Source organism: Populus euphratica, unplaced genomic scaffold (assembly GCF_000495115.2).
Source record: "Populus euphratica unplaced genomic scaffold, PopEup_1.0 scaffold5.1, whole genome shotgun sequence".
Classification (NCBI taxonomy): Eukaryota; Viridiplantae; Streptophyta; class Magnoliopsida; order Malpighiales; family Salicaceae; genus Populus; species Populus euphratica.
In genome coordinates, this window is record NW_011499848.1 from 1,409,227 (window position 1) to 1,432,865 (window position 23,639).

General features: G+C 32.5%; 1 protein-coding gene across 1 annotated transcript; it reads right to left on the reverse strand.

Annotated features, from left to right (window-relative positions):
• Nucleotides 1-3,057: 3,057 nt before the first annotated feature.
• Nucleotides 3,058-4,989, reverse strand: LOC105113338 (adenylate isopentenyltransferase). The gene has a single exon (XM_011009491.1). It carries the CDS (start codon nucleotides 4,866-4,868, stop codon nucleotides 3,771-3,773), a length of 1,098 nt encoding a protein of 365 aa, XP_011007793.1. The 5' UTR covers nucleotides 4,869-4,989; the 3' UTR covers nucleotides 3,058-3,770.
• Nucleotides 4,990-23,639: the final 18,650 nt, after the last annotated feature.

Genomic DNA, 23,639 nt, shown 5'->3' on the forward strand with positions numbered 1-23,639 from the left:
GTGTTTAGCCATGTTTATGGTTAGGCCGAGAGAGCGGAATTATAAACACCTATTGCCTGATTAGGCAAAAGCAAAACCTGAAAATTGACTGGAAATCTAAATAATAACATCCCCAATTTGTTAGGCTGAAAAGTGAAAATACCTACCACCTAGCTAAATACATATTATATTTTCTGATGGAACCTGATCCATACTTACGATTAGCACTTTTGATAATGTTTATAGATTGGCTGATATCTAGCAATTAACACCTGGACGAATAATTAATTAATGCTATTTATTAATCTTTCAAGAAAATATCAACGATCAATGGAGAGGACTTGACTTCAGGTTCTCACGCTGCATATCAATTATATGGTTAACAAGATTCAGGATAAATATTTTTGGAAGAATAGCGTTAATTACTTTATTTTCCATTCATAAAAAATACAGAAACTCAACAGTAGATTGAGCTGAGCCTCACTGTACATATGAGCTGGCCGCATTACCTAATAGTCTAGTACTATATAAATGGCATGGCATGGCATGGCATGGAGGTCAATCTTGCCCATGAGGGGGACGCGATGCAAGACACCAACGATGCTGTGCTGTCTAGTTCAATATTTAGCTTCCCTATTTGATGATAGGGAAGAGACAGATGAACGGCAGCTGAAATAGCCAAAAATATGCCTTTGAATATGATGGAATAAAACTTGTAGTTTTGGATTAGGTAACTCATGGCTTTGTCCCCCATCACAAATACGATTTAATCAAATTGAAAACCAAAAACACGAAATGGGACTCCCAGGATAATATTTTGGACTTTTCGGATAACGATTACTAACCAGTGGCTCATCAAGCCTGTTCAAAATTGTGGTTACTATTATTTTTTAAATGGTTTTTCATACTAAAATATATGTTAATAATATTTTTTTATTTTTTAAAAATTATTTTTGATATCAGCACATTAAAATAATTTAAAAATACTAAAAATATATTAATTTAAGGTTAATAAAAAAATAAAAAAATTTCAAATTTTTTAAAAATATTTTTAGAATGTAAAAACAAACAAGTCATCTTGATGCTGTAACACCGCATAAAGTTCTATGATTGCTTCAGAAAACTCAGAACATTCAACGCTAAAAAATGTTCTTTATGGTAGCTATGTGACAATTGTACAGCACTGACGAAAATTCGGCAGTGGTGTTTCATAATTTGGAGCCCATTATTGTTAAATTATCAAATATTTTCCGATCAGATGATCAGGGTATATATGTGCGTGTATACATCCTCTTGAGGACAGTTCATAAGTTGCAAGGTTCAACGCATGGGACAAAGTGACTTGGTTGAATAATGCATGGAAATAATAAATGTATAATTAATCTGAGTTAGATTGATTTATCTAAGATAGTGACGGTCCATTAACTCAATTATTTGGTTTAGAAACTAAAAAATGACAAAGAGCAAGCTGGATTTGGAAAACTTGAATAAACCCCGCTAGTGTGTGTGTGTCTGTGTGGACGTAAGCGTGTCATTTTTTTTAGGTCATAGCCTGCCATGTGTAGTAGAAGATGGTTAATTTATTTAGAATCACGTAATTAAATTGATCGCGATACTAATACTTAATCTATCATTTCTTATCACGGTGGCAAATTAGCCTCACATTCTGTAGCTGATTTAGACACTGTTTAGTATTATGACAGTTTTTTTCTTTCAAATCACGTAGAAAAAATTATTTAATCAATTAAATAATTTATATTTTTTTATATAAGGTTTTATATATAATTGTATTTCAAATTTTTATTTTGTAAAAATTAATATAATTTATTTTTTATTTATGAAAACTTATTTTTTTATTTATTTTACATTTAAAAATCCATCTAAATATATATTTTTAAAAATTTATATTATAAAACAACAACTAAAAATATTTTTTTAAACCAGCTATTATATGATAACTATGAACACACACTTGCTTAAGTAGCTCATGACCCTCACAGTAGAGTAATCTATTTATTTTTTATTTATTTATTTTTTTTATTAACGTGGGTGTCCGGGTCGGTTTACGCGCACTACGACTAATTCCACGGCTCACTGAACATCCTGCAAGCCCAGTGAACAAGTAAAGCACCGCGGGGTGATAGGCATACCACACAGAGAGGAGTCAGTAGAGACAGGAAGGAAACTACTCGCCAGCTCCACTATCACTAAGACTCAAATCAAAGTTTGAAAGAAGACGAACAGCTCCTACACCACTGAGCTATAAGCAGCTACAAGCTGCTTGGAATAGGCGTACCACACAGAGAGGAGCCAGTAAAGACAGGAAGGAAACTAACCGCCAGCTCCACTATCACTGGGACTCAAATCAAAGTTTGAAAGAAAGCGAGCAACTCCTATGCCACTGAGTTATAAGCGGCTTGGTAGAGTAATCTACTTATTTATTCGTGTCTTGTTAGTAAAGGGTAAGAAATTAAAATTAAAACTTCAGTATTACAGGATGCTGGCAGCGCGAATTGACAATTCATGAACCACTGGGTAATCTTTACTCTCAAATTACCGTTCTCCGAGCACGGAGGGCGTAATGATATTGACATGGACGAGAAGGGTTGCCCTTTAATTGTACCAGAACAGTAAGGTAGGCATCAGAGGCCTCGGCCTCGTTGTCCGTCGGAGGCAGCACGCAATCACTGTTTTAGAAATCTAGAGTTGAAGGATCAGGGACCACTGTCCAAAGCCAATGCAGGATGCAGAACCTGTGTTTCCTGTGTACATTTGTTTTTGAGGCTGTCTTGAATACCTATTACCTACTCTCAGTTTCATGTTCACTGGGAAAGAAATAGTTGACCGATTGGAAACCATATGATCCTCATAAATCAGAGAGCAGAAAGTTGGGAGTCGAATGGGTCCAATAAAAAAACGGCATGCTTTTGTTCAACTTCATCAGTTAACAGATTGACCAAATCTATGCAGGGAGGAAGATCTTGATTTTTTAAAAAAAGAAAAGTCTTTTTGTTAAGAAATTGTGAAAAAATAAAGCACATCGAAAACCAAGCAAAAAATAGGGGAAACAAAACGCGAACAAAATTATTTCTGTATGGGGAGAAACACACGAGTCTTGAAAAAATATAAAGGTCTTTTTTGTTCCATCGTGTAAGCTTCTTGGCATCCAGTTCTCCACTTACATGGCATTAGGACTTGCTTACAACACAAATCCCAAGAATGAATTAGGACTCTGTAACTACTAAAAACAAACTAGTATGAGTAAACACTTGCTAGGAATAACATTCACAAAATAACCCTTTTCATTTCTCCATCCAAAATTCAAGATTTTTCCGTGTATTTATAGTGTCTCTAAAAGAACCCATTGAGGAAAAAGGATCCCCAATACAAAACCAAGAACATCCTATTGCTGCAAAACTGGTTGCTCGTTGCACAATCTGGTACCCTTTACGAATCCTCGATATGTAAATGTAACTCAAATATTCTTCCATCGTTTTGTTTAAGACCTAAATCGAAAGAGATGAATTAGTATGCACAATCGCGATGGATGTGATTAAGCAATCTTCTTCACCATGCTCATCGGGCACAATACCGCACGGATTGCATTGATGGTGCTGCAAACTTCGCCATGCTCGCACGAACCTGGCACGCGAGGATTCGAAGCCAAGATTGCAAAAAATGTAGCGCGCGTAGCATTGCCGAAAACAAAAATGCTGCCCCTAAAAAAAAAAATGATAGCTGGAAAAAGGCCGGATTGAATGATTTCATTGTAAAACCTACTACTACTGCTACTACTCATCCATGAAGCGTTTCACAATCTTCATGCTTGGCTCCAACACATCTCTCCCCCAAACCTCCACCCACCTCTTATTCTTCTTTCTTTTCTTCGTATTCTTTCTATGATCATCCTCATCTGAAGTCCTCACCATCATCACCTCTCTAAAGCTCTCCGTAGCATCCACTCTTTGCAGGTCCCACCCTGCACCCTTTAATCTCAAGATCTTTCCAATCTGCCTCTTTGCCAGCTGACACGTGTTCTCCTTGATCTCCCTCACGCACTCCTCGTATATTCCTCTCCGTACCTGATCCCACTCCCCAGCAATGCCCCTGCCACAACCAGACCCAGGTGGGTACTTTTTGAAATACCGGTCAAACTCAGGCACCCCAATCGCTTTCCTCAACACGGTTTGACTCGCTGAGTCGATTGACCCATAATATTCTGACAACTCGTCGAACATCCCTGAGTCGAGCATTTCATCGACTCGCATACACAAGTAATCGCATAAAACAGGTAATGACACATCCACCCACAGAAAACAACAGTTATACCTTAACTGGGTCGAAACAGGGTTAGACCCATCAAAAACGTTTAACTCGGGATTAAACCGATCAACAACTAGAGCGTGAACAAGGGAGTTGGACCCACCAACCACGATAGGAAGTCTTTGCCTTGAAACAATACCTGAGATAGCCCGTCCACCGGCTAACCGAAACTCGGAGAGAGTCAACTCACCATCGTCTGGGTCGAACTCACCGAGTAAATGGTGAGGAACACCGAGGCGGTCTTGAATGGGGATTTTGTTGGTGATGATGTCGAGACCCTTGTAGACTTGCATTTTATCGGAGTTGATGATTTCGGAATGGAAGCGTGTAGCAAGATCAATGGAGACCTTCGTTTTTCCACACCCTGTTGCTCCCATTATTACAAGAATCTTGTCTTTTTTATGGTGGTGGACGCCGGCGGAGGAGGAGTCCGTATACATACGGACTCCTCTTGGTGGTGGGCGGGGCTTATTGAAGGGTTTAGAAATGGTAACGGGGTGGAGTGGTTGGATTTTATGGGCAGTGTAATGGGATTGAATAGTACTCTTTGGGAAGGTAAGTTTCATAGGCAACGAAAAAACAGAGAGATAGAGAGAGTGAGACGGACAGACAGCTGGCTCTCTGGATATGTATTTTGCTGAGCTGTGCTATGGGAAGCTAAGAGCTCCGCAGACAAAAACGGAACAAGAAGACCATTGTTTTAAAACCCAACCTGATAATTGATCCGGTTAAATAATTATGTTATGGGTCAGATAGGTTGAACCGGGTCAATCCGGTTTAATCTAAAAAAAAAACTCTGTTTTTTCTTCTCATCTTTTTCATATGTCCCCCCAAACAACAGGGTTCTTATCCTCTTTTGAGTTCGATGCTCGATTTTTGCCTTGCTTCAAGGCGAGGGCCCAAGAACACTAGAGACATAGCAGACATATCCCAAGCAGAACGACCATGTCCAGAAACCACAGGTGGCGTGGAAGACTAGTATCCAAATAAAATTGGTCGAAAGTGAAAATAAAGTCCCAGAAATACAAAGTCAAGGGTGAGAAAAGAAAAGAAAGACCCTATTCTGAGAGACCATTGTTTTAAAACCCAACCTGATAGTTGATCCGGTAAAATAATTAAGTTATGGGTCAGATAGGTTGAACCGAGTCAATCCGGTTTAACCTAGAAAAAAAAACTCTGCTTTTTCTTCCCATCTTTTTCACATGTCCCCCCAAACAACAGGGTTCTTATCCTCTTTTAAATTTGATGCTCGATTTTTGCCTTGCTTCGGGGCGAGGACCCAAGAACACTAGAGACATAGCAGACATGTCCCAAGTAGAACGGCCATGCCCAGAAACCACAAGTGGCGTAGAAGACTGGTACCCAAATAAAATTAATCAAAAATGAAAATAAAGTCCCAGAAAGACAAAGTTAAAGGTGAGGAAAGAAAATAGAGACCCTATTCTGGGATGACAAAACAGAGAGAGAAGAGAGGTAGAGAAACTTTTTGATTTGATCTAAAAAAAGATTTAAACTTGAATGAATCCAAAAATTCCTCCATTTTGTAAACGTTTTCTTATATTTTTCTTCTTTCTGATTGATTGATTCCAATCACTGTATATTATATTATCATATTACTTCTTGTTGTTGCTTAATAATGGCTTCACCTGTTATCCAAAGCAGCAACAATAAGGAGGTGGGGGAATAATAGAGGGAGGTGGAGGTTTTGATCTGAATAAATTATTTAAGCCCTTTCCTTCAGATCGTATGAATATGATACAACCTCATATCCAACAAGAACAGCAACAGCAGTAAGGTCATTCTCCATCTACCAATAGTAACAATGATGTCGTTTCATTTTTATATATATATAAAAAAGGTTGGGTTTTATCTGGGTTTACTCGGGTCAACCAGGTTCCAGGTTGACTGGGTTTCACCGGGCTAACTCCCAGACGGGTTTTTACTTAGACCCGGACCGATCCCAGGCCCAGGTCGGACGGGTCCCGGGTTGACCTACCGGGCCGATCCAGGTTTTAAAACTATGAAGAATACACCTTTGAGAGAGACAGAGTTTGTTTATATATGCAGCATAATATCTCGGACTGAGATTTTGTGCTGTTACAAGAGAGAAATTAGAAACGGCATCAACTTTGTATGTGCTTAGCTACTTCTACTAAACTATATATCTATAGTAGTAAGCAACTAATTTTATTTATTTTTTAATTGCTTAGCAACCTCATCTTGAGCTTGGTATCAGTTAGTGAAGTGCAGAAGAGCTATAACTATATTTACTGGTAGCTGCTACCTCCGATCCTGGAAGGTTCTCCCGGTAACTATCGGGTTTTTATTTTTATTTTTAGTTTGAAATCTGAAGCATTCGTGTATTACTATGATGAATTGAAATAATCACCACTGCAAAATGGAGAGGTTAATCTTCTCCTTTCTTTCTTTTTTCTTTTTTTAAGCAAAAATGCTTGGATTTAGGACTTAAACTCGTAATATTCTATTCATACATCAAGAGTATTGGACTGTATTGGAATCTTATGTAATATTTCTTAGAACAAAATACTTGGAAGGAGGACTTTCTGTTCAGAGATCGTGATTCCAATTTTTATTCGGAATATATTTGCTTCATAATTCATCACTTTAAATACGTCAAGCTTATATAGATATGCGCTCTTAAAATCATTCGAAGAAAAACTGCCCTGGATTAATGTATAAATTAATTCAAGAATATTTGATCATTCACACTAGATATTGATATGACGTGACATATCTATCCCTTCCCATAAACAAGCTCAGCCTATGGCGTTCCTTTTACACGGTAATGAGTTAGGAATTTTCTTTTTGGAACCGGTAAGTGTATTTTTAAATTAGAACTCCTGCCCACATGTGAAAGAACAAAATAGTAGCTTTCTTTGAGATCATCATGAGTAGAGGAATTGGACTATTATAAAATATTTATATGAATTAAAGGTGTTTTTTTTTTTTTGAGGGACTGCGGCGCTTGCCACCTTCCCTTGTCACCGGTGTTCATTGCGTTTTGTCTTCAAATTTCAAGGTGATCTATGAATTTGGAATGAAATAATTTCAAAATTGATTAATATATTTAAATAAAAAATATTTTGACAGGTTAAGATAACATAAACTAGAAAGTAACAAATATGATATGTTAAATTTTTAATTTTTTTTATATTTTTTTAATTATTTTGATGTTTGGAATTTAATTTTTAATTTGCATGATTTATTTGATTTGTTTTATGTAATGTTATTATGGTTTTATAACTTAATAAATAAATTAATAGATTGATCATAGTTGATCCGAATCAATCTATTATATTCTTGTTTTAATATTTATAAAAGAAAATTTATATCAAGTATTTATTCTGAATGAAGTTATCTTTGTACTAATTATTCAAGTTATCTCCAGACTTATCAAATTAAATAAATTGTATCATGTCACTCCCACATAATTTAATTGTTTTTCTAATAAAAAAAATATTAATAATTCCAAAATATTTTTTATCCAATCCATAACATAGCCCGTGAAAAATATACAGTATTTAAATAAAAACGGCATCAACGTGTTGTTTTTATTTGTTATATTTCTTTAACGATCACAACTTACTCTCGCATCCAAAATTTATTTTCTTATTGATGACGGAACCTGCAAAAACTACTGAAGGACTAGATTGAAAAAAAAAAAGTCATGGAAACAATCGCGCCAAATGTTCAGTTGAAGGACAGATTGATGTTGATATCCTGATGTAAAGCATAATATGAAATATCGTTCAAGGATCTCATCACACATCATTCAAGAAATCATTTTCACAGTACATTCTAAAATAAATAAATAAAAATCACGATAATACAAAAATGTCCTCAGAAAATCTATAGTGTAGTTACATGTGTAAAGAGCGCCTAACGTGGAGATTGTTTAGTGGCAAGGTTCGATGCTGAAAAAAAATCTTTAGCTTTAACCCCTGTCACGATAACTTTGTTAATAGAGTCATGGTATAGTTTTTTTTAGTGTATATTCTAACTGAAACAAATTATTTTAACAACTCATTTATATTTTAATATTTTTAACATCATTTTTTTTTATTTTCTTGAGAAAAATAATTAAAAAAATGTTTAATTGATGAAAAAATAAATATTTAAATAGTCTATCTTAACTTCTTATTTTTGTAATAGATATATAGGAATAATTTTTTTCATATAAAAGTTATTTTGGCTGTTCAATTGACTACTCTTTGGAGCTTTAAAATAAGGGGAGAAAAAATTTAAAAAATAGCTTTTTTTAAATTATTTCCGGCTTCCTTAGCACTACACTGTTGAAAATTAGTATGCCTATTAAATGGAATGGGTTGCCTTGTGGTTTGGCAAAAGAACAGCATTTTTAACCAATTTGTAGTAGAGTGTGGCGTGGCTCTTTTTCTATCTGGTAAGATTAGTATTAGCTGATCAGATTTATAATAAATAAATAGCAAACCACAAGAGGTGGAGTCAAGATTTTCAGGCAATTAAGCTACAAAGACCTTCTATCTAATTTCGAGAGAAAACAAAAAACTTGTCATAACCCAAATCTTGACTATTTTCATTTTATCTTATTTTTATTAAAAAAAATTATATGTGAAAAAAATAAAATGAATGAAAAATAAATTAAAATTTGAGCTAAGACAACATAACTAAAAGTTTGAGGAATTAATTAAATTTGAAAATAGTTTCATTTATCTTATTTCCAGATGCAAACAGCGCCGTTTTGAACCACTATTTATTGCCTTTTACCTCATTCCAAGGACAAGGTTTTGTAGGGAATGTACGGCTGCCGACGATGCCCTCTCAGGAGACCACGATATCATGGCTAACAATCCAGACTCTTTTAAAAAACAGGAGCGAACGTGCCCCATTATCTGGAGACACGAACGCACAAACAAAGGCCATTCTCTGGCTTCATAAAAGCCAGAGAAGGCCATGAACCAAGGGAGGGAGGAAGAACGAATAACACAGGGGAGAGCACAAAGGAAAAAAAAAAAAAGACAAGCAGAAAAGAAGAACCACCAGAGGGAACCCAAGAGACACACAGACGAAGAGGGAAAACGAGAGAGAGAGACCGAGAGAGGACACTGGAAACAGGAGACGGTGAAACAGAACCAGGAGAGTGGGGACGGGAGTGAAGAACGAATAACACAGGGGATAGCACGAAGAGAAGCAGAGAAAGGAAGGAGGACAGACTAAAAAAGAGGAACCAGCGTTCTCAGCTTTGCCTTCGTCCCCAGAACGCAACCAAAGTGAACAGGGGAAAACAGAGACACTGCAAGCATTGATCAGCCTGGGCATTCGTCTTCAGCTTCAACACTCCGAACCATCAGAAACAGAAAGAATAAAACCAGAAGAACAAAGGGGAGGTAAATGGGTGCCCGGCTAGAGTCACCCGATCGCACAGAAAGAGCTCCACCGCGCCTTCGTCATCGTCTTTGTTCCTGAGTCCAGGTAAGCTTCCCGCTCCCCTTCATTTGTAGTTGCATGAGTACAGTGAGAAGGTAATTTTAATTACCTTCACACTGTGCACAGCATGCGCGAATAATTCCGCATGCGTGCCTCAGCCAGCCGGTTCGCTGGCTTGGTTCAGTAGCCGGGCTGGATTAGCTGAGTCGAGCTCAGTTTATATGAGTTGAGTTTGGCCACGTCAAAAAATATAAAAGTAAAAATAAAAATATGTATATATATATAAAAATAAATTTATTTTATTATTTTGTTCAATAATATTAAAATTAAAAATAAAAATACCAATTTAAAGTTATTTTATTTTAGTCACTTAAAAATAAAAAAAAATATGTACATATATAAAAAATAAATTTATTTAATTGATTTATTCACTGATGTTAAATTCAGGAATAACAAGACTAATTTAAATTTATTTTATTTTATTTTTAATTATATGTTGAAAGTATTTATAATTAAATATTTATTAACATTAAAATTAGAAATATTATAAGCAAACTATCATATCATAAACCAATAAAATTTTAGCAATTTAAAACAAAACTAACAATGCATCATACATCAGCTATCATATCATAAACCAATAAAATTTTAACAATTTAAAACAAAACTAACAATGCATGACAGAACATTTAAGGATTAATAATATTTTTTTTTATATAACTAGTTTTGTATTATAAAATTTTTATTAACTAGTTAGGATTCCTAACAACTATAATATAAAATAATATTTTTTTAAATAAAATTAATTTTTATAAAAAAATAAAATACCATAAATTTATTTATTTTTATTATGATTTTTAACATCGTTGCAATTTCGGTGAGGCAGATCTAATAGATTTTAATATTTTTTTTTATATAATTAGTTTTGTATTATAAAATTTTTATTAACTAGTTAGGATTTCTAACAACTATAATATAAAATGATATTTTTTTAAATAAAATTAATTTTTATAAAAAAATAAAATACCATAAATTTATTTATTTTTATTATGATTTTTAACATCGTTGCAATTTCGGTGAGGCAGATCTAATAGATTTTAATATTTTTTTTTATATAATTAGTTTTGTATTATAAAATTTTTATTAACTAGTTAGGATTTCTAACAACTATAATATAAAATGATATTTTTTTAAATAAAATTAATTTTTATAAAAAAATAAAATACCATAAATTTATTTATTTTTATTATGATTTTTAACATCGTTGCAATTTCGGTGAGGCAGATCTAATAGATTTTAATATTTTTATACAACTACAAATCCCGAAGAAGCTACTCCAATACGATTGCCATTATTTTTGTTATTTTTTTCAACCCATTAGTCCAGTCATTGATTTTGTTGTAAGCCCTGGCTATCTAAATCATTTGATTTTATTTAAATTGAATGCTACATTTTTTGTAAAAAAAAATTGAATGTTCTTTTCTATCTGGGGGATTGAATGCTACATTTTTTGTAAAAAAAAATCGAATGTTCTTTTAAAGTAATGAATCATAAGTGATCAGGGTTTTTGGACCGTGAAAGATGATATATATATAAAAAAAAGGATTGTGAAAGAGTTTATTGCTTCTTTTATAGCGGATAAAACTTGGAGCAAACATTCAATCAAAACAAAATATATAGTTATTAAAGATTTTTTTAGAAGAAAGCTATAAAAATTTATAGGCTCATTATCGTTATCATTATTCACCTAAAAGACTTGGATCTTGAAATGCATGATCTGTCTTCTAAGACTGTCAAATAATTTAGGCTTCATGATCCCAGCTACATCATTATTCCTGAATAATTTACCTATTATATTAAATTTAATAATTAAGTTTACATGTATTTCGTATAAAAATATGAGTTTTATGAAATGCAGGAATACATACATTGCAGTTTGCGACAGGTAATTAATACGATAAATGAAATAATTTAACAAGGTTTGCGATCGGATAGTAATAATGAGGTTTTAATTTTAGCAACCATGTTAGCGAAGATACCTGGCATTACTTGTTAGAAAAACACACAAATATGGTAACTCGGTAAAAATAGTTGATAACTAAATAGAACTCAGCAGCCGATTTATTTTACTTTGGAGCAAGTCATGAGAATGTTCAATAAAGAGGGAAGAGAGATGAAGAAAAACTTACCTGACAATTAAGCTTTCATTCCTATCCTTAAATACATCGCACCAAGCACATTCTGCTCACTCTGTCTGCCAGTCAACTCAGAATTAAAGCATTCATGAAATTTGAGAAATCATTCCTCAAAACAAGTCTTTTCAAGCTTATTTCCACTATAGCTTTGGTGTTTATCTTTTCATGTTCATTGTGAAAATTAGTTTAGAAATATAAATGAAGATCGGATGGCTAGATCTTTGGTGGACCTTATCCAACCATTGCCATCAAATTAGATACCACAAGCGTGTTTGGTATTATAATAGTAATTATTTTTTAAATTTTATTTAAAATGTATTTAAATAAAAAAAAATTTTGTTTTTTAAAATTTATTTTTAACACCAATATATTAAAACAAGACAAAAATATTAAAAAAAAATTTGAAATCTTTAAAAACACGTTGCCAGCCACATACATTCTACATTAACACATTATAATGAATTTGTGTGCGTGGTGTATAACCACCAAAGTTTTATTTTATTTTGAAAAACTAAAAGAAAAAAAGTTTTTATTTCAAAAGGAAACAAAACAAGAATTAGTTGTAACATCTAGGCGGAGGATGTTTAAAATATAGGCAACCGAAACTCAGTAGTATTATGAATGAAGATTCCGGGACACACACACACTAATAGAAGAAGAAGAAGAAGCATTACAAAACAATGGGGCTTCGCTTGGGTGTTTTTATTTTAATGCTTCCTTCGTCCCATAACACGCCCAAACACAGCATATACTATGGAGTTGGGTCACGGCATAGAGGAAGGGCATTGCCACTCCAACGTGTGGGTCTTTGCTCCCTCTCTCCCTCTCTGGGCATTGCCACTCCAACGTGTGGGTCTTGTCTCCCTCTCTCCCTCTCTCCCTCTCTCTTTTGATTTGAGATGAATGATATTATTATTCCAATCAGCTTTTACCTCACTGGATGTTTCTTTCTTCTAAATGATTTAAAATATTAATCCTAATATTTCAACTAATTAAGAAAATCAAAAGGGACAGCGGATCTCCTCTACTGTTAAGTCTACCCTAAGGATTACCCACTTCCTAACATGTTCAATGGTGAAACTGTTCATGGCAGTGGTCGGCACATGGTGCCCCTAGTTTCTTAGTGGGCACTTACTGTATAGTACTGCGATAAATTTCTCTAGTGGCAGCATGTCTCGACATTGCCTTGTTGCGGTGCAGTGTTTAGCAAACTTCGCATTAATGTATGTGTTTTGGTTGAAGGTACAAGCTCCAAACATCAAGGGCCAGTGTCTTATGATGTTATGGCAATCGAAGTTGATTTTGAAAGAAGGATGACACCGTTACAGAATTGAAATGAGAAGGACTCAATTGCCCATTCTAAACCCACGAGGGCCATTCATAATTCCTAGAGCATACATTATAACCTTTAATCCCATACTCCCCTTGAATAGAATTTAGTTTTTTATTTTATTTTTGAGAATAGATAAAGGAAATTAATTCCATTCGAGTTTTACAATCATATGATTAAGACCTGCTTCTTTGATCGACTCCTCTGAATCAGAAGAAAGCAAATAAAGGGAAGAAAATGGATATTTATTAAAATTATAGACATTTTAGTAAACACAAAATGAGAATTTTAATTGAACTGCAGAGATTTATAATGATTTTAAACACCTCAAAATTTTTGCAACCAGAAACTAAATTGAACTTCAATTCTCTAAATAGGAATTCAAAGCTTATTCGGTGGAATGACCCCTTTTCTTGGAGTCTGGAAAAAAATTCTTTGTTTCATGATCTTTGGAGAGCGAGCTGAAAATGAACTGTTTGAATTCTGAAGAATAAAATTTGACCTGTCTTATTTTGAGCGAAAGTTTGAAGATTGGGAACGATCTAGCTACCTAATAATATTCAATGGTGGGGTAACATTCACTTTCGTAATGTTTTACTAGTAAGCGTTTGGTTATTTTTTTCTAATAAATAAATAAAAATAAAAATAAAGATAAAAATAATAGAAGTGCATGGCATGAAAAATAAAAAAAATAAAAAAAATAATTATATCTAGTAATAATATACAAGACATGCATAAGAACTATTCTTGTATCATATTTATTATTGATAATAAACAAGACATAGGAAAATATAATTCTTTTTTTAATTTACTCATAATATATATTGTTGTTGAAAACTTACATATTTAGAAAAATTAATTATATTTTTTTTAGTTTAGTTTATTTTAAGTATTTAAATTAATAATATTATAATAATAACAATTATAAAATCTAAATCAGCTCAATAAGTTAACATGTAATTTGAGACCTGAAATTATGTGTTTAGAAAAAAAATTTAACTCTACCTGAATGGATATATTTTTTAAATAATATTATTTGGGTTGATATGGGTTAACTTGAATTGATTTTCTTGACTTGTGCTTGGATGGTTGCTCTAATTAATTTTAAAACTATGATAAAATCTAATTTTATACTCACATATTTTAATTAGATAATTTTAAAATTAAATTTTTTTTATTTTAGATGTGAAAAATAATAAATTCTGCCTCTTAAAACAGGCATGTCTTCTATTTTAAAAATATAAAAATTTATTTCAAAAAATAATAAATTCTGCCTCTTAAAACAAGCATGTCTTCTATTTTAAAAATATAAAAAATTATTTAAAAAATTATCTAAAAGATAAAATTATTTTAATTTTTTAATTAAATATATTTTTATTTCTACTATCATAATTTTTAATATCCCAAAATAAAAAATTACACGCTACCTCGATTTCTTCTTTTTTTCCTTAGAGCTTCCAGCCCCCCCTGTACCGTTTCTACTGTCTAGTGTGAGATGGTATTGTTGAAAATGGTTTTTCATGGTTAAAGCTAAGAAAACAATTAATCAAAATCGAACAACCAACTAGTAGAGAAGAATTCCCTTTGTAGGGTATTCTGAAGGTGTATACTTTATGACTGGATTTCCCTTCCTCGTTTGTATTTTCAAAAATTATCAATGGAAAATGCTCTCAATCTTAAAAGTTAGCAAATGCCTACTCAACATTCTAATGTTAATATGTGCACGTAATAATCGACCATGTCAAATAAAATAAAAAAACTGGAACAACAAGAAAATAAATAAGAATTCAATCAAATCAAAATAAAATAGAATAAAAGACAACTCTTTTAAGAAAAAAAGAAAAAAAATCCAATGTAAATTATGCACTTGGATTGCTAGTACAGTTATTACACACTTACAGTTTGTTCTTGATTTTTCTTTCTCAGTGAGCTCCATAGGATAGGAGGCTATTGAACTCGGAGAAAGCACAAGCTTTCTTTTTGACCATGTCTACACCCATAGAGTTCGTGCCGTGAAAGTAAAATAATCAAGAACTACTCAATAAGAAACTGCTGGGGATTTGACACTCGTTTTACAGAAGACTTGATTGCCTTGATCGCAAGATGCTCTAGTGTATTAATTAATTAACAACTCGAGTAAGAACAGCTCCAATTTTAATATCTTGACACGGGCACTTTCTGCTTTGTTATTGGTATAATGATATTTATTGTCTTTTTTTAATTATTAAGATTTTTTTAGGTTATGAGAAGTTTCAAAAATTTAAGATCAAGATGCAATCTACTAAAAAGAGAATAATTTTTATTCTAACTATTAAATTAAATTAAAATTTTTGAAGTTATATTTTCTATCAATTAAAATTTTATAATGATTAAAAACTAGTAAAGTTTTCAAATAAAAAATAAAAATTACAATGCGATATTGTTTTATTTACCTTATTATATTTAGAATTTTTTAACTATTTAGATTAAGACTTTCAATTTAATTAGAATTTATTAGTTATGAATTCTAACCCTAGTTAGATTATATTAATTAGATAAATTTTAAATATAAATTATTTTTCTATAAAGCATTTTAGTTTTAGAACTAATATAATATTAAAGATGTTTAATTAATTTCTATGTAAAAATTTAGACTATTCAAACCTTCATAATTTTTTTTTTTATTTCTCAATAGCATGTAAGCTGTAATCTTAAAATTTAAAAACTTAGTCTTTTATCCACGCTATAAGTGTATCGTATTTCTCCTTGAGGTCGTATTTACGTACTATGAATTGATCATGCTACATCATCACCAATCACTTCATATCACCACCGACCAGAGTCATATTTTCTGAATGATATGTGAAAATATTTACCACTCATTCGAATGATTCTCATTCGATGTCTATCACAACCAAGTAATTGAAACTCTGCATGACCCATCAATCAAAGGTACAAGAATATAGGGAGAGAGAAAAAACACTTGAAAAGTATGCAATCATTTGGCATATTCAAAAGAGATTTATTCCTACCAGCTTCTCACATTGAGCGTTAGATGTACATGTAATCATAGGAGGTTAGTTTGATAACAAGGATGTTTAAATATTTTCGTTACTTCTACGAGCTTGAATCTTAAGATCGTCATCTTTTTTTTCTCCTAATTAAGTACACTGAATTAATTAAAGAGAGAATAAAATCTGAGATTAATTTATAAACGGATTTGAAATCACTTTTTTACAATCGACGCTTTTTTAGAACAGGAGAGTCAACCATGCACATCCCAATTGCTATATTATCTCCTGCTGGACGGCTTCGGTACTGATCAGGTGAGCTGATCTTCAATATAATGGTTAGTAGAGATTGGGGGGTCTTAGTCTTCACGTCCACTCCCCGTCACCAGCAATGACAAGCACTGCATGGTGATTGAAAAAATGACATTAGAACTTGATAGAAGATGGTTACGCCTCTGTATTTGTGCTAATGAGGTTGACATGTGTCATTATTTTAGAGTAACATATGGAACACTGACTGTAATTAGTGTGGAAGCTAAAATAGACCTCTGGAGTTTAATTGAAATATGGTTCATGCATGACTCACATATCCTTGAAATCTGACTCGTGATGGACGTGGCCATAGTGGATAAGCAGACTGCGGTTCCCACTGGGTTAACAAGCTATGTATATGAAAACCACCGAGTTCAGATGGATATGGATGATATCAATCATTTTCATGATTTATACTCCGTTGATGTGCCTGTGGGGTATATAATTACTCGTGTAAGTTATTGTGCCGTGGAGTCTATGATTGCTTCTTCGTTAACAAATTGAGTTTTCTAGCTAGGTGCAGAAATTTACATTAGGGACCAAAACGCTAATTAGCATGATATTTTTTGATTTACAAGAAGGTGGTACTCATCAAACAGTATTTCATGCACCGATATTCACCTTCTTGTTTGGTATAATCAAACCACAGTCTATGATAAGGAGTGGATTCGCATGTCATATGCTCATTAAGAAAAACTTAATCGGAAGGATGATGTTCAACAGTGTAAAATACCGTGCACACATTTATAATGCAATGTGTACAGTAGCGATGCATTTTTTTTATTCTGATACCAAACTTTTTTTTTCATTGATTGAGTCCTTCAATTACAAAACTGAGAGCTAATTTCTTCCTATTTGTTAACCAAGAGAAAAAAATAAAAGAAAAGGGGCTAAGGTAGAAAAGACACTAAAAATAGATGGTGTATTCAAAGTTGCCATGAAAAAATCAATTTAGCCCTCTAATTTCAATTTAAAAAATCAATTTAGCCCTCTAATTTCAAAAATTATATTTTTTTTTCAAATTTAATTTTACTACAAAATTTTATATTTATTATTTTTGATTTTTGATTTGTGATAGAAGAGAGAGCTTGGCTGAATTTTAACATAAAAAAAGTCATTTATGTTTTATATAAAGATTGAAAAGATTATTTTTTTTAAAAATAGAGTAGATGATAGTACTAGTTGTGGGGGTTGAGATTCCATTTTTTGTTTTTTTTTAAAAATATTTTTTTATTCTATATCTAGATAAAAAAAAAAATTAAAACAAAAATCATTATTACATCCAGTTAATTTCATGATCTTAATGTACGGTGAGAATAGTAGATGTTTTAATTTATTACTCCGCTGCAGGTTATATAGTAATCATTCCAAAAAAAAGCACAGAAAGTTTTATATAAAAATGTCATGGTATTTCTCCTTCAAATTCCTTTTTCTTGTCCCATTTCTTTCCAATATAATAAGAAATTCCAAATATTTTAATTGTGTGTTTTTCAATCTATTAATTATCGGCAGGCTGTCTTTTATGTGTTTTTTCAATCATAAATTAATTTCTATAAATTTCATTTCCAACTACAAGGACATTAAATTTTTATTGTTTGTGCTTTCTACAAACTATTTTTTTTTTTTGTGATTTACGAGGAAATGAAGTATCTGCAGGCTTCCAGGCTCCACGTGACTTGTAACAATTATTCCACTTATAATATAAAGATTTTTTTCATTGTTATTATTAACTTTTTTCATTCAAAGGATTTAATCCGCAAAGTTTTTAACATGGCCGTGATTCAAAGACATTAAATCAACCATGCCGCATTAGAGAGTGACCGGGAGAAGTACGAGATTTTTATATTTTTGCGATGAAAGCGTTAGGCGATTTTTTATTTTTTATTTTTGGATAATTAGGTAGAGAGCGCCTATAATCAATGGAGAAAATGGTGGTGCTATGCCCACAGCAGAGTTCAATATAGCCTTATTTAACATGTTTCTTAATTTTAATTAAATCTTCAATTAATATTTATTAAAACTAAACTGGTGTTGTTTAGACATACATGCATATATATACAAATTAACGCACACGGTTCTTTCAGAAAGAAAAAATATGCAAGAAAAATAGTAGAATACACATATAAATATTTTTAAAAATACAAATAATTAGTTAAAATAGAATGAAATGTCATAATCCAAAAGCAAATTGATAATAAATGCACAACAGAGTATTTCGAACTTATTTTGTCATGACTGCAATTTTTTTGTTGGATTTACGATCAACCTATTTCTACACTTTTTTTACATGAGTTTTGTTTCTATTGACTATATATGGCCTTGTTGAAATTAAAATTAAGATACCGATTTAATTTCAATATTAAATTGACACAAATTTAATATTTATGATGATATTATACCTTTCAAATCCATACAAATCTCGAGAGATCCCTCTTGTTGAAATTGAGGGTTTTTTTAAAAAAAAAGTTCTTCAGAAAAGTCTTACTCTTAATTAAACTTAGAACACCTTCTAGATTGCTTTTTCTATATTATTTTTTTCTCCGAATTATCGAAAGGTGGTCTAGGTAGAAAAGTCTTCGTTATCCTCACATTCTAACGCAGCTCTCCGCCATAAACTTCAATTCAACTTCCACTCGAACGTGACATTAAGAGAAAGGTCTCCTTGTGCAATGATTGTAATGTATACCTTTTTGACAATGTTATTGAATAAAATCCGAACATTAGAAAAAAGGTATGAACTTATCAATCCAAGACTCCATTTACCAACTTCAGCATCTTAATTTCTGATACGCAATGGACATCCATTTTTGACAGAGAAAACTCTATTTTTTCTTTCTTTGACAGCAAATCCTTTTCTGGGCGGACTAGAATGCAAGAACACAGGAGAAGTTAAAACAAAGTCCTGTCCTAATCAATCTCCATTACCGAATCAAATGCATTATATATCTGGCTTCACTTTAATCGCCACTTGTTTCTCAGTAGTCCAATTCCTCAACCTCCCACCTCCGGAAGAAGAAAAATCCCTTCACCAGAGCATATTAATTGGTTCGCAAGCCCTGTGCCGACCATTTTCCACGTAAGAACATGGACCGGCCACTATGAACAAATATATATAGTCAGCCAGCCAAATATCCTTTTCTCTGCAGAAATGATTCTTCATATTGCTTTTAAGGTTTGACGGTTACACGTGCAAATGCTGCAAGCCCTGATCAGCTGGAATCTCGGAAACCGTACCCAAATGGACCCACTTCAATCATGAAAACTTTAGCAACAAATCCCCAATAGCATATTAGAAAAGTGATAAATTCACATCAATGTTATTAAAGTCCAAAGATGGTTGGTGTTAAGTCATTTTAGCACATGAAATCTGCCATTTTTTTCGCGGACGTATAGCTCTTTCCTGCCCAGTCATTCAGTCGGCATTCCCGCACGGTTTGGCTGTTTTTCTGAGTTTTTGTTTTTACCGTGTAGAAGGACCCAAGCTCCAGGCACCTACACTACAAATTATAAAGATTAGAGTAACCCCACTGATATCACCCAGAAAACAATTAGTTATCAGCACTAGAGAATTCTGAGATTACATAGCTAAGGTCTTTTCAGGATTTTGCGTTTTCAAACCGACTGCCTTGCAGACATTTTTGTTTTTCAGGAATATTAATTATTGTTAATTTGTTGTTTCTTCGAACAGTAATGATATTGAATTAAAGAGAGAGAGAGAGGGAGAGAGAGTTAAGGACAGTAAAAGAATAAGACACCGAAAAAAGAAAAAATGATGATTTTTTCTTTTAAAAAAAAAAAACCACCACCATATGCCACCCTATATATAGCCAAGCTGGCATCGCCGCCACCAGGAGCAAACGACCGCCCTCAAAACAACATCCTCAAAACAAATAAAGCATCAAAGATACAATTTCATGTACAGATCAAATACTGAAAAGGAGAAGCGGTTTTCAGTGCATTCTTCAAAAAAGTTATATCTCAGGAATATCAAGAAAGTGATCCTAAGCAAAGAGTGAGGTCAACTTTTGCGGGGTCATTAGGATCATAGTTTGGTGAGAGATCACAACCATCATTATCATGATCAAGAAGAGAACTTGTAGTAAACCCACCACTCGAGGATTTGAAACTCGGAAGCCATGCGGTACTGGAAATTGGTTGTTGTTAGTAGTCATCATGAGATCAAGCTGATAGGGGTTGTCTTAGTTCAAAAATGATGGTGGACTTTAAGGGATAGACAATGGAGAGAGTGGAGCTTTTCTTATATATAAACACACATATATAATTAAGCTACATAAATCATTACAGGATGCGATTGATTTTTTATTTACTATGATCTTGAACCAGCAAACTATTAGATTTACTTGTCTGTTCACATAGTCATGGATGTCAGATTTCAAATCTCTTTTTTTTTTTTTACATAATAACTCTAATACAAAATTGGATAATTGTAAATTATTCATCTATACAACTCCTTAAGAGTTAAAATTTTCAATAATATATGTGTAATTTAAATGCATCATTTTTTTATTACTGAATTGAGATGAAGTATGCATAATATATTTAATAAATGATTAAATTCAATTGCTGGTTAAGTCAAAACCGAAACACATAAACAAGTTGTATGTTTATGTAACAATTTGAGGGAATTTTGTTAATGCTTGGGTAAATTAAGCATAGGATGATGATTGAATGACATGGCACAATAACTCCATTTCTTTACACCCTCAATTTAGCCATAGCATCGAAATCTTGTTGTCTTTTACTATATTCTGTCACCATTCAAGTTTCATTATAATCTAAGCATGCCCTAAATTCACTTTGTGCTCAAGAAATACCCTTGTTTATTTAGCACGCAAGATATTGTTTCTTGAGCTTTTTGTTTCTTTTCATTTTAAGTCATTTATTTAAAAATCCCATTCTAACTCCTAAGATATTATCATCTTTTACGTATATATTTTTTTTCATTTATGATCAAATTTATTTGATATTGAAGTTCATTAAAAAAAACATCATATTATATTCTTAATCTGTTATATTATATATAATAGTATTGTCTTATTTTTAATTTGAATAAATAATGATGTAATTGTATAGTTTTAAATTAAAGTATCAAGTTGCACTGATTTCCTATGTAATTCTTTGAACGCTGCAAGGGGAATAATAAGATCAAAATGGAAAAGATTTTTGCCTATTTAAGGACTTGTTTGCATAATTATAAAATCTTAGGATCAAAACGTACCTGTATGTACGTGTGTGTCTAAGGAATACGTGTGATGAGTGTGTGGTGTATGCTTCCTTTATATACGTACTTATTAATTATGACTACCAGACCGGAACAGATAATTTGGAATTCTAATCCTATCTAAAATATTTTAAAATTCGAGTAAACAATACAATCATAACAAATCTCATAATTCAGAAATGGTTGTGACTGTGCATAATTTAAAATGTATCACCAAAGTATCGAAGCCGGAGGTTCAAAGATGCGCCTCGTCATCTTGGAAGTGAAACTATTATAATCCAAACCCGACTGATTTCATCTCTAATCATAACCAACAAGAAAATACACACAAATATATATATATATATATATATATATATATATATATATTAACAAGAGGCTAGTTCACTTTAATCTTAGCAGCAAGTATGCAAGTTGTACAGTTATAATTGATTACTCAGAAGCGACCATCCCGTCTCAAATTCCTCTAAAATCAACTTTTAATTCACTTTTATAGTTTGGTGGGATAATTAAGAAGCTATTTTGTGATTAGTGAACACCTATTAATTGTAATGGCTGTACAGCACATTTAGGTTTGGAGGTATCGGTTCATGTGATGAATAAACGAGTCTGTTTTTTGGATTATTAATATCTGGAATCCAGATTTAAGGTTAGGTTACGAAGGAAAAATATGATCAGTGTATTTGTTTGGGTGTAAATGGTTTGTCTACTTTATCAGCCTCTTTTCAAAAAAACACAGAACATGATCGATTAGGTATTTGATTTGAGTCCGAAGCATGCAGGTAACAACCTTCTAAAGGAGCAATAACAATGGTGGATTGTGCATGAGGTAGTGAGGAGCATACTTTATCGACAAATCCTAGTGATAAGTGTAGTTGAAGTTGCTAGCCAGACACAGCTTGACTAGTAACCAATAATGCTCAACAACAGCCATGGTGCACGAGTGTACTTAATTCCTAATATTGTATTTGATATTTATTTTATTGAATAAAAATTTAGTTTTCAACATCTGCGCCAATGAGCCCATCTCCATATGAAAGAGTAAAACAAAAAACAAAAACCACCTCAATTAATTAAAATGATATTTGAAAATTTGACTGATTATTTTTTAAAGTATTTTTATATTAAAATATTATTATTTTTATGTTTTAAAAATTTATTTTTAATATCAACACATCAAAATAATTTAAAAATATTAAAATATCAATATTAAATAAAAAATTAAATTTTAGATAATCATTATTACAAATCCACCTGGCTTAATTACAAATCCACGTGTCATTAGGGTTCATCTTCTATGGCCACCGTACTCATCATGATGAAGTGTTATTAGCCTTAATTTATTTATAAAGACTGGATCAGATAATTAAATTCGAAAAGCAATGTAGAGACAAATTGTGCTTAATACGTACAAAGCACGCAGTACTAGTTTAGGTTGATAATAGACGAAGGTTAAAAAATAGATTAGTCACAAACCCCCTTTCCTTTCTTTTTCCAATTATCGTTCTTTTCTCCCATTCTTTATTAAGAACGTATGTGTTTAGGTGAAAATTTAGGAGTTTAGGTCACTAAGAAGAGGACCGCATGACGTGATGATAATAACATTAATGACACTACTTCATTGTTTAGAAACTCACTCACTCACTAGGACATGCTGTTGTCTGTTAAGAAAACCATGTCATATACATCCAGTTTGTTCATGACAATGACATGCGTCCATGGAGAGATTGAGAGAAGCTCGAGCTCTCCTTCCCGGGCCCCCACCCCCCATTAGAGATAGGAGCTCATTTAAGCGAGATGATCTAAAGGCAAGAGGAGAGGACACCCGATTGGGCCTCAAA

Bases quoted from the DNA above. Each gene is read 5' to 3' on its own strand.
- LOC105113338 (XM_011009491.1), bottom strand. From the start codon at position 4,868: ATGAAACTTACCTTCCCAAAGAGTACTATTCAATCCCATTACACTGCC.